At 43.0% G+C, this 15214-nt stretch overlaps 1 protein-coding gene across 1 annotated transcript in view; it reads left to right on the top strand.

The window, feature by feature from the left end:
* Nucleotides 1-15214, top strand: part of UBASH3B (ubiquitin associated and SH3 domain containing B) — a 107256-nt gene that overhangs the window by 51615 nt on the left and 40427 nt on the right. Inside the window, exons 2-4 of the mRNA XM_074936587.1 lie at nt 11075-11128; nt 11912-12098; nt 14900-15098. Coding sequence (XP_074792688.1) covers nt 11075-11128; nt 11912-12098; nt 14900-15098 — 440 coding nt within the window. The remainder of the gene's footprint in view (nt 1-11074; nt 11129-11911; nt 12099-14899; nt 15099-15214) is intronic.

The following is a 15214-nucleotide window of genomic DNA, read 5'->3' as shown; positions in this document are numbered from 1 at the left end:
AGATTCCTGTAAATGAGTTAACAGAGATAGGGCGTTACCTAATTTCTCTTCTAGTATACGTTTAATGTCACCCACCAATGCTAAACTATTGGTATAATCTAGCATTCCTTTTCTCAATGCCTGCCTGATCCCAAATTCTGAACCTTTGGCCGTTCAGCCGCCACGAGCCTAAGTATTGCCAACTTGCGTGTTTTTTTCATATGTCTTGATATGTGGGGTGTTTCTTAAAGCCCAATACCTGGAGTCATGTTATTTCCAGAGAATTTCAACTTTCATTAAAAAAACCAGTAGTAGTTACTGCTGGCCTCATGGTTGCAGAGAAAAGCTTGGGAAAAAATGTCAACTCAAAAGACTAAAAACCCAGAAAACAAAAAGAATCCAAAACTTATTTAATAAAAAAAAACAAAACACTTGAGGTGGGAAATACTGTAGTCTAAAGGCTCCTTGTTGTAATTCACGTGGTATTAGCATTACAGTGCACTTCCAGGCCCCAACCTAGCTCAGAAGCCTTGTGTGCTTGGTGCTGTACATTCTAGATAGACTGGGAGAAAGGAAGTGTTGTTCCCTCCATTTTAGAGGCATTAAGAGGAACAGAGGTACATGGAGGTTTTGATGGAGCTATGCCATTGTACAACGGTTGAGAAATTGGCTCTAAATAACTTGTCCAAGGTCACACAAGGAGTGTGGGGTAGAGCTGGGAACTGAATCCAGATCATCTAAGGTCCAGGCCCCGACTTATCCAGAGGCCCACGCTGTCATTTTGCTTTAAACAAGAGATTTTTTTTGAATGAATGTGTCTCTCTTTATAAACATAAAATGGCTGCTAGATTCCTCTAATTTTGCAGATTGCTTTTTTTTTTTTTAAGCTGTACTTCCCTCTTTGGGGTTTGATCTAACAAGCTGGCAAAGCAAAGAATTAAGAGGATGTCTTGGTGCACATGTGTTAAAGAAGAAAAACATCCTGCAGCACATATGAGTCTTCTGCCTTCAAGAGATTACATAACTAAAATATTAATAAATAATAATAATAAAAAAATAGAGCACACACACACAGTCCCCAACTCTTCTGCACTTGAAACAAAAATAGTCACATGGCAGGATTGCATTTTGGGCAGCTGGATCACCCCTTCACGAAAACATCATTAATTATGGCAACTATAAATTCACAATGTGAACAGTGTGCTTACCAATCCTGTTTCTGATTGGGTTTCCCACTTCCCTCTCTTTTCTATTAATTGCCTTTGGTATTAATGAGTATTGAGATATGGCAGCCACTGCTCAGGGAAAAGGAAGGAAAAAACCCTCAATCTTACCGTGTCGTCATGTACGTTATAGAAATATTTATTTGACCTAGGGGATAAAATCTTCCAGTCTATCTGTAGACTGTGCAGCCACTCTGCAATAATGTTCATTTGAAGGTTCTTGTATTTCAGAGTGGGTGGGGAGATCTTTGCAGAGCTGTGACCTGTTTATGGTATTTGCTGACCTAAATTAGGGAGATTTTCCCAAATGGTATGTGTATTTTTAATGGGTCTCATGATTTAGCAGCAGAAAATACACCCCAGCCTTGTGACTGCTGTAGCGGCAACTAGAGTTATTTGGCCAAATGCTAGGGAACAGTGTGGATCCCACATTTTGTGTTAAAAGTAGCAGCAGAATAAGCTAGGATAATATTTAAGGGACTGACACAAAGCCCACTGAAGGGAGTGAAATTTACGTGTCTGACCAAAACAGTACGTTACAGCATGGGAGTTACTTGCCTGCAATAACACCTATGAAGTTTAGTTCTTAAAATGTGTGCAGAAGAGGAAAATCTAGCAGGAACTTGTTCCTCTCCTCCCCCCGGCACCCAATAGGAACGGAATCCTTAGGGATTTCTGTGTGCACTCAGCTTATTTACAGTGGTTAGGTCATCCGAACAGGCATCAGAAACAATATCATGTGATTTAGGTGACCAATCACACAGAGCGAATTCTGAATATTGAATACTCAAAGGATCAACCTCTTCAAACTGTTTGCAAAAACCCATCATGCCCGAATATGTCTGGGGAAAAACTAGAGGAGGTGGTTGATAAACTATTCAGGAATTTTAGCATTTTCCCCCATCAAATAATCAAGAAATTAGAGTGCCTGAAAGAATCAGGGACAGATATTTCACTTGCAACTATTTATTGAATGCAGTAATTAGTCAGACAAATGTGTCCATTTTCCCACCTTTGCTAGTAAAAACTATTTGGTGAACAATTCTGAAAAATGAATATTCATAAAAAAAAATCCTTGAAGGACAATTTGAAAATAGAAAAAAGGCCCAAATCTGGCAAATTAATTGTTTGCAAAGGATACACAATGACTCTCCTTTACTCACTGGTCATCACCAGGGTTTGAAACCAGGGACTTCTGCCCCAAAGCTAAGACCTCTGCCACTTAAAGTAAAGGAATACTGCTATTATCTGTAAGCAGTAGTAGGTGGTTATGGCTGTAGGTGGAGAAACCACTCAGGAGGACACAGCATACAGTTTACAAGCACGTTCCAATCTGTTCTACTGCTGAGCTTAATTTTGAAAAGTTCTGTATCCTGTTATAAGTCCCCTGAGCCAGCAGCACTGTATATTCTATTCTTTGACCATAAACCACAGCAAGCTGGAAAGTTAAACTTTAAATATAGATATATATTTAAAAGCAAAAATAAATATATTTTATAATCACAACAAAAACACTCCACTTTATAGCGCTCTTCTTTTAAACAGTCCCATTTGGCATAAATGATGACTCCATAATTCTTACTTTGCCATGTTGGGCAGCTTCAAACCAAATCTAATGTTGGAAAGAGCCAGATTTTTCCATCATGTTTAATGCAGTTTCCAACAAATCCTTATTTACGCAGCTAAATATTTTATGGACCAGAGATTTAGGGGCTACTTAAAATGATGAATTCTTCCCCCTGAGGAGCTTTGTTCACAGATAAGAAGTTTGTACAGGCATAAGGCACCATCATAAAATAGGAGATTTAGTTTTTCCCCCGTACTGTCTCTAATGCTTATGCTCATTCACAAATCCCACAGTGCTTGCGTGGGCTGATGGCTTCATTGTAGCTGGCTCAGAAGTAGAGAATATTGGTAGCATATTTGTGATTGTGTCCACAGGCACATACGATGGACCAAGCTCTTTTTGACAAACATGCAGCAGGCAGTATCACCAAGGGCAAAATTTGACCCTCTGCTCATATTACAATTTTAGAAGAAGAGTGGATAGATATGGGGAAATTCACGTAGCTCTATATAGCATCCAGTGGGGACAGTTTAATTATATCCTAAACATCAATTTTGGATAAGCAATAAACTCTCTGGAACTGTAGGTTCAAATCCCACTGGGGTTTACTCAGCCCTTCCTCTTTCTGAGCTCTGTGTATTTTAATGGGTGGGGGGGGCGTGTTTAGGAGGAGACGTTAAGACAGGAAGTCTCCACTGCTCTGCAGTACCTGAAGGGCTAGAGTGAAGTGGAGGAGACAGGGGTGTTTATTTAAATAAGTGAACTGAGAAATGATAATGAAGTCAATAGGTTTGAGCATGTGTTTAAGTCCTTTGCTGGAGCAGGGCCGGCACCTTGCAGGACTGACCCCTAAATAGACAAGACGGACAAACGGTGGGAGATAGGGATGATTATTATCCCCATAAAGAAAAGGAGTACTTGTGGCACCTTAGAGACTAACCAATTTATTTGAGCATAAGCTTTCGTGAGCTACATTGCATCCGATGAAGTGAGCTGTAGCTCACGAAAGCTTATGCTCAAATAAATTGGTTAGTCTCTAAGGTGCCACAAGTACTCCTTTTCTTTTTGCGAATACAGACTAACACGGCTGTTACTCTGAAACCTGTTATTATCCCCATTTCACAGATGGGGAACTGAGACACAGAGATTAAGTGGCTGTGCCAACATCACAAAAGGGCATCTGTGACAGAGCAAGAAATTGAGCACAGATCTGCACCCCCGTTTAGTGCCTTAACCACAACACCCTCCTTCCTCTGGATTTGAACATCCCGTCCCCACCCCCAGTTCTGGATATTGTCCTTTTCTGGCTCAGGAAATACAGTCGCTTTTATTGTTCTATAAAATGCACAGCAGGCAGAATTTGTTCTCCACAGAGAAAGACACATTGCTGTTCCAAAAATAGCAGTTTCTCCTTTTTCCTTTTCCATTGTGACATTTCATTCTGAAGATGAAAAGGCCATTTCCACCAGTACATGTTAGCTCCTAATTCGTTACCCCACAAGCTGCCACACCATTGATAGCAAATGCGTGCTCTCTTTTAAATGAGGCTCCAGTAAGAAAGCAGAGCAATTAGCGAGAGGAGAAAAGATTTCTATGTGCTGTTACTGAGACTGAAGTTTCTCTTTATGGTTAATGCATCGTTCCCTTAAAGTCATTTCCCTTGAAGTAAATGGGTTTTGGCCATTATGCTTTATGTTTATTGACATGTATCTCCAAGCTGAATTGACATTCCCCCGTTACTGTTTTTTCTCCACCATGAAAATTACAGGAAGCCAAAATCCTTTTACAGTAATGAGTTAAGTTGTGTAGTACACAGGGCTATATGCTTTTCCATTAAACAGCTGTGGGCTGAAATGGGTAGTGTGTGCTGTTTACTTATTAACTGCTAAGGTGTTATTCAGCTGTCCCTGTGCAGCAATATACCATTTATGCTGTGGCCCTGCAAGGTCTCACAACTCAGGGTGGAGAGTTTGGCTGCGAGACTTCCTAGGAACATTTAGGTGCTGTTTTACTGGTGATTTAGAAACCCCCATTTAAACAGAAGCTTACTGGTGATTTAGAAGTGGGTGCTCTTCCTTCTGACTTGATACCAAATCGCTGCCTTAGCAAGGTTTTAATGGGCACGCAGATGACTGGAGAGTCCAAAGATTTGCGATGGTTGAAGATCTTACGGCACTTTCAGGAGAGATGATAGAGGTTAACAAATTCCAGCTTGCCCACTCTCAGTCCCCTCTGTAACTTCATTTGGATGCAGTATCCTCACCACCTCCTGCTCTGAACCGTTGTACTGTGTCCTTATTAAACACGTGCCTCGATCTCACCTCAGAGGTGCAAAAAGAAAAGGAGTACTTGTGGCTGTAGCTCACGAAAGCTTATGCTCAAATAAATTGGTTAGTCTCTAAGGTGCCACAAGTACTCCTTTTCTTTTTGCGAATACAGACTAACACGGCTGTTACTCTGAAACCTCAGAGGTGGCTGCATGTGGTGGTGGATGAAGTGACTCCTTGTGTTAAGTCTGTTAAAAGCCACAAGGCTCAAAGGATTAGTAATGCTCTGTGAAGCCATTTCACCTGTAGGTCTCCATGCTGAGTCCAGCTCCAGTGAGTCACGACCTGAAATTATCATCTGATGGCTGCTTGGTGACCTATCAGAACTGAGGTGGGCCCAGTCTAGGTCCTATCCTGAAGTAGCCATTTCACAAAACCACCCAACTGAAACCGGCCTCCATATCAGACAACAAATTTCAACCCCATGTGCCTATAGTTAAGCACCTAATGAGGTGGCTTGATTATGGATTTTCAGTAATTTTCAGAGGGGATGAATACGGTCCACCGGCTCCCACAGCAGGTGGTCTGCAGATGTAAAAATCAGGTCATTTATTTAGGTGACTGCATATAAATGCACGTACCTAACTATCAGCACCCAGCTTTGAAGGTGTCGGCCTGAGTGCTAACAGGGCTGCGGAGACTAAGCACCTTGAGGAATATCCCTTCCGGGCCTGAGTTGATGGCTAACGAACAGGGCATTTGCAGGGAATTCTTTACTGTCCCTGTTTTGTGGTGACAGGGAAGGCATCAGTCTGAGGCACAGTTACCTTTCCCTTGCACTAAATAGCATGGAAAGAAACCGTTTCTCTGCCTCAAATGCCATGACAAAAATTTACCTTACACAGTGTTTCCTTCCTTGCGCTGAAAATTAAACTGGGCTGTGGGGGTGGAAGTGGGGGCAGGGGGATGCTCCCTGACAGAACCGGAAGGGTGGGAGGGGGAAAGAAAAGGCATTTACCTTCTGAAGTTGCTCGTGAACACGAGTGCGTTTAGCCCAGACTAACATTTTTCTAACGTCCTTCTGGATCCCTTGAGTACAAAAGGCAGCAGAGAGAGAGCTGCTGTCTATTCTAACAGAGCTTTATTGTACCACTCGTTCCAAGAAAACATTCATAGGTTCACGAAGAGAATGGAAGAGGGGTGGGTGGCAGCACGCTATGTCCCGCTAAACAATGCATGATGCCTCGAATGATCTGCTCTGGGGTCTGGAGAGAGTAAATCAGGGGCGTGAGCCAGCCTGTCAGCCCGCACTATGCAATGGAGAAATGGCTCGTTTCAAAGCAAGTGGGGCTTTGCAGGAAGTAAATTTTTAATGTAAATGGAGATTTGCTGCTGTGGATACAACAGAACTTGAATGCATTAGATGCACCAGGCCTATGGTGTGGAGAGTTACGTTTCTACAGCATTTTAAAGGGTGTAAACCAGTGGTTCTTAACCTTTTCCCACAACTGTACCCCTTTCAGGAGTCCGATTTGTCTAGCGTACCTCAAATTTCACCTCACTTAAAAACTACTTGCTTACAAAAACAATCACACTGTTACTGAACAATGGCTGACTTTCTCATTTATACCATAGAATTATCAAATAAATCAATTGGAATATAAATATTGTACTTACATTTCAGTGTATAGTATACAGAGCAGCATAAACAAGTCATTGCCTATTTGAAATTTGAGTTTGTACTGACTTGGCTAGAGCTTTTGATGTAGCCTGTTGTAAAACTAGGCCAATATCTAGATGAGTTGATGTACCCCTGAAGACCTCTGTGTCCCCCAAGGGGTACTTGTACACCTGGTTGAGAACCACTAATGTAAGCAAGCAAGGAGAGGGGGAGAGGAGTTGTTTGGTTGGTCTGAGGAAGTTTGACTGGAAGCGAGTGGAAGAAACAGAGCTAAGGAAACTCTAGGGCCAGAAATGTAGCTGGTATAAACAGGCAAAGCTCCGCTGAAGTTAATGGGACTATAGCAGTTTACACCAGCTGAGGATTGGCACCCCCAGGCTCTGCATCCCCAGGGCTTAGAGAACTGTGGAATAGTCTTCCAAAGCTTCACTGTGTGAGTCATTTAGAGCTATGCTAGACAAAGTGCATCTAGGTAGAACACGCCAGGGACACTATGACGCTATGCGACGTTATGTCCTAATAGGAGGCATGAGCTGGGAATGTCCCAGTGTTCCACTGATTGCAATGGAATGCTGGCAGATAAGGGCAGCACAAACATTGAGTAGGAAGGGTTTTCATAATCACACATTTGCAACACTGCCCTTTCTGCACCAGTATTTTTTGCCTTCCTCTTAATTTCTCAAAATGAAAGCACGTATTGGTGGGGAGAAACAACTGAATAGAGGGAATGTAGCCAACTCAGTGGTTTGAGTCTCTCTCATTCATGCATGTCCATGCTATTCCTGCATGGATATCAGAGTGCTTTCAAAAACATTAACTAAGGCTAGATAGGGAAATGGAGGCATAGCAAATCTTCACAGGGAGCCGTTGGCAGAACTAAGAGTATAATGCTGGAGAACACGGACTCCATTCCCCGGTTCTAAACACTAGACTAATTCCCTCCCAGCGCCGTGAACCCAGAAGTGCTGATTCCAGGCCCTTTGCACTCATTTGAAACCAGTACGTTCTCCAACCCCAACTGTACGTTCCCTCAGAAGATAATAATGCAGGATATTCTTATTGATTCTATCAGCTCAGCCTACATGCACTGTCAGCGGTCAGCTTAAAGATGTCAGGAAGTCTTCACTTTACAATAAGCCATACCATAATATTTAACAAGTTTGAGGGTATCAGCTAGCAGCTGAATAGAGCTTTTCCTGTCATGAGGCAAATTTTTACTGCATAGAGTTCTGAGACAGATTATACTCTCCATAGAAGAATATGAAGGCAGCTGCTTAGACCAGTTTAACAGCTGGCAAATAAAACCAGCCACTTCCTAAGCTGGTCCCAGCCCCGTATTCCTGGACCTGTTGAAGAGGTGAGGACAGCAAGCAGAATGGCTACCTTTACAGAAGCTGTTCATGCAGCTGAATGCTTCTGCTGCTTGATCCTGGGAAAGATGCCACTGTATGTATATGATTTATTATTCAAGGCTTCAAAGCCCTGAATTTCAATGTTGTAGACTCTCTGGTGCAACCACTGGGGTTCACCTCTCAGTGGGATCCGCTCAGTCCCCTTTCTCCTGATGGGACAGTGACACAGGGTCCCATGATATGACATTTTGGAGGCGTCCTTCGAAACTGAGGCAGTCTCTGCTGCACACGGCACTTTTTGTAAGAGCCGTGTTTTGTCCCAGTGCCCTGCATCAAACCTTCTCCTTCCCCATGACGTTGTAAAGCAGGCAGTGTGCTGGGCAACACATACCTGACTGGATCAGACTAATGGCCTATCTAGGTCTAGTATCCTGTCTCCAGCAGTGGGTGGCACCAGTTGCTTCAGAGAAAGACACCCCTGCAGTAGGAGTTATGAGATAACCTGCTCCCCAGGGAAGTTTCCTCCTGACCCCCAATTATGAGAGGTCAGCTTATGCCCTGAAACATGAGGTTTCTATCCTTTCCAAAGTTCTTCTTCATGTTTTAATATACACAATTATATCCATATAAACATCTACTCCTGTTCTGAATCCTAATGAGTTTTTGACCTCATCGACATACTGTAGCAATGAGTTCCGTAGACTAAATGCCCACTCAGGTATAGCTGCTTTTCAGTGCAATATATCGATATTTGGGGAAACATTTTTTGGATAAACAGGTGCTATCCAAAATTAAATTGCAGTGTATTCATTTCCTCCTGTATTTTCCTGACTGCTCAACAACAGAACACTTTGGTGCATTTTTATTTAATCTTTGTTAGAACAACAGGGAATATTTATGTACTTAAAAGGGAAAAATCAGGATGGGAACGTGATCAGTTTAGCAGGAGCTGCACACATTTAAGGAGAGTAATCACTTTAGATAAGCTATTACCAGCAGGAGAGTGGGGTGGGGGGAGAGAAAACCTGGATTTGTGCTGGAAATGGCCCACCTTGATTATCATACACATTGTAAGGAGAGTGATCACTTTAGATAAGCTATTACCAGCAGGAGAGTGGGGTGGGGGGGAGAGAAAACCTTTTGAAGTGATAAACACCCATTTTTTCATGGTCTGTGTGTATAAAAACATCCTCGCTGCATTTTCCACTTTTATGCATCCGATGAAGTGAGCTGTAGCTCATGAAAGCTTATGCTTAAATAAATTGGTTAGTCTCTAAGGTGCCACAAGTCCTCCTGTTCCTTTTGCAAATACAGACTAACGCGGCTGCTACTCTGAAACACATTTAGTAGTTTTTCCATAGGTTATTCCAGGCTGAAAATATTTGCTTTGTGCCCCCTGGTGGTGGTTGCTTTTCTCTGCTCTTCTTAAAGCTGAATGAGATGCCCCGTATTTTCATATCCATCCCCTTTGATTTTCATGCTGATCAAAAGGCCAATAAGTAGGTCATTTTAAAATCCTGTTAGCAACGGATCTGAAACAAAGGGGTTTATCTATCATGAAGCACACCAGGTGAAAGAGAAAGAAAACAGACACTGCACGCTGTCTTGTGTAAATTGATCAGGCAACATTTAATTTTATTGAGTCTGAAATAAGGTGCATTTGGAATAGATCCAGATTCCATGTATGTTCACATTTAGATAAGTCCTGCTTACAAATGGTGCTGATATGACATGTGAAGTGCCATAGGGGCAGCTAAGAGGTTGAGCAGGGAGCAGGAAGACATTTTTGTAAGCAGTGGGAAACCATATTCTCTGTGTTTGTAAATAAAACACTGCAGCCCTTTGACAATGAAAACCGGAAGAGAGAATATACCTCCTAAGCCGGGTATTCTTGCAATGAGGCAATATGTGAATGCTATGTTGCCAACCCCTCACCTTCCAAAATCATGAGTCAGATCCGAGAAAGTCACAAGATTGGCTAAAAACAATTATAAGTTTTTTTCTAAAAAAAGAAGTTTGGAGTACTTTTTGTTTGACTCCTAGTTTTTAAGCCTTTGGAGTGTGCTCAGGTCACTTTTTCAAACTTTTCTGTGCAACCATGAGCACTAGAAACATAAAAAGAAAAGGAGCACTTGTGGCACCTTAGAGACTAACCAATTTATTTAACACGGCTGCTACTCTGAAACTAGAAACATACTTTTCTTAAAATGAAAGCTGAGATTCTCACATTATCACATGTCTCCAGAAGCCGGGGCATCACGTATGACATTAAATATCATGAGGCTGACAATAAAATTGGAAGATCTGGCATTCAACGCTGTGACTGGGTTTAGGTGGTCTCAGCACGGCACATCTCTGCCCCTGTTCTAACCTTGCTGCCTTGCAGAGAAAGCAACTCCACCGCCCTCTGCCCCATTGACTGTTCTTGGTGCCACAGTTGACATTAACTTTGCCGCTCAGGTTAGCTAAGGCCAGAGTCTGACTCAAGCCCTCATTTAAGCCGAACAATGGTGCCACTGCTCAGAGGAGCTGAGTTCTCTCTTCTCCCATAGGAATCCAGCTCACCTGAGGACAGGAAGTAGTGGGTAGGAAGGAGCAAAACTTCAGCCTGGCAGTGGTGGCTGGACCTGCAACAGCTGAGCAGACTGTCCCTGTTTGGATGGCCCTTACCACTACCACCTTGAACAGGGGCATGGTGCAGTGGGTGGGGCATCAGTTCAGGGGGCGTGTCTATGGGCCTGGATTGCCTTAATCTACCTGCACTTGACTCCACAAATAGTTTCATTGAGTTAAATTGGAGCATTCATTGAGAAATGCATTATTCACCGGGAGTTAGGACTTCAGACTCTGGCCCTTAGTTATTGCCTCTGTCTGCAAATCCAGAACCACAGTTACCAGGGTTTCTGGTGGCTGCAGAGTCCAATTCAAGCAGCAGATGTTACTATCCACTTTCTGTCTACCCATTAACACTAACAATGGAATATTCTTTTCCTCCCCCTCCTCAGACAAAAAGCACTGACATCCACTGGCGGAAGAAGTGTCCAAGCAGCATGTGACTGGTTGGTATGAAGTAATAAATAATTTTTAAAAGTGGATAAGATTTATTTACCATACTTTACAGACTGTAATGTGAAATGTTATTTATGGAAGCTCCACGTCATTGTTTGTTGATACCAGGGCAGTACCTAAGGGACACAAGCAAGATCAATGCCTCATTGTGCTAGGCACCGTAAGACATATGGTCAGAGACAGTCCCTGCCCCGAAATGCTGACCATCTCAATAGGCAAGGTCGAGAAAGGTGAGAGAAAGGAAGTTTTATCGCCCCCACTTCACAGTTGTGCGAGTTTGAGATCTAAATTCTCAAAGGGAACAAAAGTTTTTGGGTGCCTCGGTTTTGAGTGTCCGCACTGAGAACAAATTAAAGGGCATGTTTTACAGAGAGTACTGAAACTTCTGCCTTCTGGAAATCCGGCCCCTTTAACATGTTTCAAATTGGGTACCCAAAATTATGAAGCACTTTTGACACAAGGTCACCCAGACAGCCTATGGCAGAACCAAAGACTGAACGAGTCCCAGTCCAGAGACTTAACTGAAAGAGCAGACTTCCCTCCTACTTAGTAATAATAACTGGGCCACACTGGACATATAGACAGCAGGAGTGTACATTTCCATGCCTGGTCCCTTGGAGATCAGTGGCCCCAAGGCTAGTAACATGTGGGGAGTGGGGAAGAACTCTAATTTTGGTTCTTTCTGCTACAAAAATATGGGTCTTTTTAATTTAATCTCTTACTCAATATTTCTGCTGTTCTTGAATAGCCACCTCTTCCCTCCTCTCTCTCAGGTTGTTCTCTCACGTGGGGGACCCATTCCTTGATGACCCCCTGCCTCGGGAATATGTCCTCTACCTGCGCCCCACCGGCCCCTTGGCTCAGAAGCTCTCTGATTTCTGGCAGCAGTCGAAGCAGATCTGTGGGAAGAACAAGGCTCACAACATCTTCCCACACATCACTCTTTGCCAGTTCTTTATGGTGAGCCAGCGCTTCTCACTCAATTGTCCTGTGCGTCTTTTTTGGCAGGAACCACTACCAGGTTCAAGCAGGTTGAGTTACGTATTTCTCCAGTCATTGTAAAATGCTTTGTGCTCGAGGGAATTCAGGGAATATTATTACTGGGTTTGCTTGATGCACACCAGGCTGGGAAGCAAAATGGTTGTTAAACAAGTCCATTCAAGCCACCACTTTCTTAACAGAATAATATCACTGGAGACTAGGTCCTTGAAATCTGCTGAAAAATATGTTTGCTCATTTTTCACTAGAGTTCTAGGAGATGGTGTCCTGCTAGAAGTCCTGCTGATGCATTGCACTTCTATACGGTGTTATATCCAGGGATCTTTTTAAGCACTAATTGAGCCTCACAGTTCCCCCCCGCTGAAGCAGAGAAGTGTCACTCTGCACACTTTACAGATGGGGAAACAAGCACAGAGGGGTGACATGACTTGCCCTTGGTCACAGAGTAAATGAATGGCAGAGCTCAAAAGAGAATTCATGAGTCCCTTGTACTAAATTGGTATCAGTCACAGACCGGCGTCAATATGGTCTTAACGATTGTCACGTGTATCGCTAAAGTTCTCATCACCATATCATCCGCATATCTCACTAAGTAGAATATACACAGATGCTCCTCCAAGAGGCCAGTGTTTGATACTTAGGGCAGCCATATCACAATCTTATTCGTTGCTTGGCTGGCCTTTCCCTAAAGAAAATCAAATCCATAACCACTTTTAATCTCACCAGCTCTCCTTCGGTACCAAACTGGAATAGCCCCCAATTTTAATGTACTAATAGCTCAAAACTCAAATCCTCCTGGCTAACCATGGACATATTAACCATAAAAGAGATTACTGAACAGACATCTTTAGCATGCTTCACATATCTTCATGATAAACACCAGCTACCCAATAGAGCAAGGTCCTTTCTACAATAAGCGTGGACTCAAAATTATAAAGGAGGTGGGGAATTGTTGGCAGACAACAGACAATCCACTTAAAGTGCACCTTAAAAAGTATGTTAGCCAAAAACATTTTGTGGGTAACACATACAAATAGTGAACTCCTTGATTTATCCTACTGCCTGTACCATGCAAGAAAAATGGGAGAAGATGCTAAACATTTCCTTTTGCTCTGACAGGTGGGACAATATCTGGCATTGTATGTGCAGAACATCCAGTTCTGTTTTTGCATTTCGTTCAGAACAAAATTCTAAAGAGATGATATCGGACTCCTGGGCAAATGCTTAAAGCTGGACTCGCCCCGCATAGCAAATATTGGAGTTGTGGCAGCTCCAATGCAAACCTGTCTCGGATAGTCTTTGAATGGCAAAATATGTCCATGTTTTGGAAGCAAGGTGTTTGGTGCTCTAAGACGACCGGGGTAGAGGTTTCCCCCACATCAAGCCTCTGTTTTGGGCATTCTAGGAAATCCACCTTGTTTGAGTAATGCCAGGAAATGGATTGCTGCAGCACTCAGTGGCTAAAAGAGTCATTTGACGGAAAGGGAAATCTGCTATCCCCTGCCCCACACACACATTCTTTGATTGGCTGACTGAGCTAAGCTAAAATAACTAACACTAACCTAGAGAGGCACAAACTCCACCTATGAATGGAGCTCTTGAGAGCTTTACCAAGAGTCTCCCGCTAGATTGGGCTTCTGATGCTTCTTTTCTGGGGAAAAGTGTGGGGGGTGTTAGGGAATTATTTATCTTATACTCAGGAGTATTTATCTATGAATATTTCATACTGTGTTAATATTAAAGCTGTACTCCTGCTTTGTCATTGTATTCGACTATATAAGAATGGCTATGGTAAAACTTCTGAAGAATAAAGTCGAAAAGCAAGACACCTGACCCATCTCTTCTGGGAATCACAAGAAAGAGAAAGTTCTTCCTCCGAGAGGGTCACTGATGTAACTAACTTTGGAAGGCTACTATGGTGATGGGCATGTTGGAAACATGATAATCATCACTGGTGCAGGCCTGGTTTGCCATGAGTAATTAGATACGGATGCGTCTTTATTTCTTGGGAGGCAAGATTAGGGAGGTAAATGGATCAGCAATCTGTAAACAGAATGTCTGTATTAGCTAAAATAAAGGGGAACACCCAGGGAACCATTTACAATGGACGAGATAGCAATGGATAAGATAAGCCTGGAACCTAAGGTGAGGTAAAGAGTAAGTTGTGTATGGACAGCGCATGCTGTCCTGGGATTGGTTCCTATAAAGTGACCAAGCCAATCCCAAAACGTGTAATGTAATGTATAGTAAATGCAATGTAATGGTAAACATATGTAAAGGAAGAGGTTTGCTGTGTAATTTTGGGGGTGTGGTCCGCCTACACCCACCCCTATGCTTGAATCTAATCAACTCAACATAGTTTTGCTCTATGCCAAATAAAGGAGCCTGAGTGACGAGCGGAGATGAGCTCAGTTCTTTGGAAACCAAGTGGAGGAGGTCTCAGGGGAACCCCAACCACTAGGCCATACAACAAATGCAACAGGAGAGTGAATACCTCTGAAGCTGGTTAGCTGAAACATTTGAATGCAAATCCATGGAAGAGTTTTTTGTATTCACTCAGCTCTTGGTTGTTTCATTTTGTTTGATGTATATGCTAGTTCTTTACATTCTTCTACTTCTATGAAAGTCCAAGGTGTAAAACCATTCAGGTCCATCACCCTGAACCCTTCCTTTCTTCTCTGAGTACCCTACAAGGGTATATACGGTCCCAGTGAATGAATTCCTGCCCCCTAAGGAACGTGTTTTCCTGCTTCCATTGGCAGTGCGAAGACAGCAAGATTGATGCGCTCAATGAAGCCCTGCAGGCCACAGTGATGCGATGGAAATGCAAATTCCCTGCTCCCCTGCCTTTAGAACTCTACACGTCTTCGAACTTCATTGGGCTTTTCGTCAAGGAGGACAGCGCTGAGGTCCTCAAGAAGTTTGCGGCGGACTTTGCTACAGAAGCTGCTTCTAAAGTGGGTGAGTACACGGGAAAGAAATGTCAAAGGCAGGCTATAGGGGCTCCAAGCATTTTAGCTTGACTAGTGCCAAATACTCCTGGTATGTCATGGTAAAATGCACCCACTGTGCTGCCA

This window comes from Natator depressus, chromosome 22 (genome assembly GCF_965152275.1).
Source record: "Natator depressus isolate rNatDep1 chromosome 22, rNatDep2.hap1, whole genome shotgun sequence".
NCBI classification, from domain to species: domain Eukaryota; kingdom Metazoa; phylum Chordata; order Testudines; family Cheloniidae; genus Natator; species Natator depressus.
The sequence above is the reverse complement of the archived record's forward strand: the minus strand, read 5'-3'. Positions and strand labels throughout refer to the sequence as shown.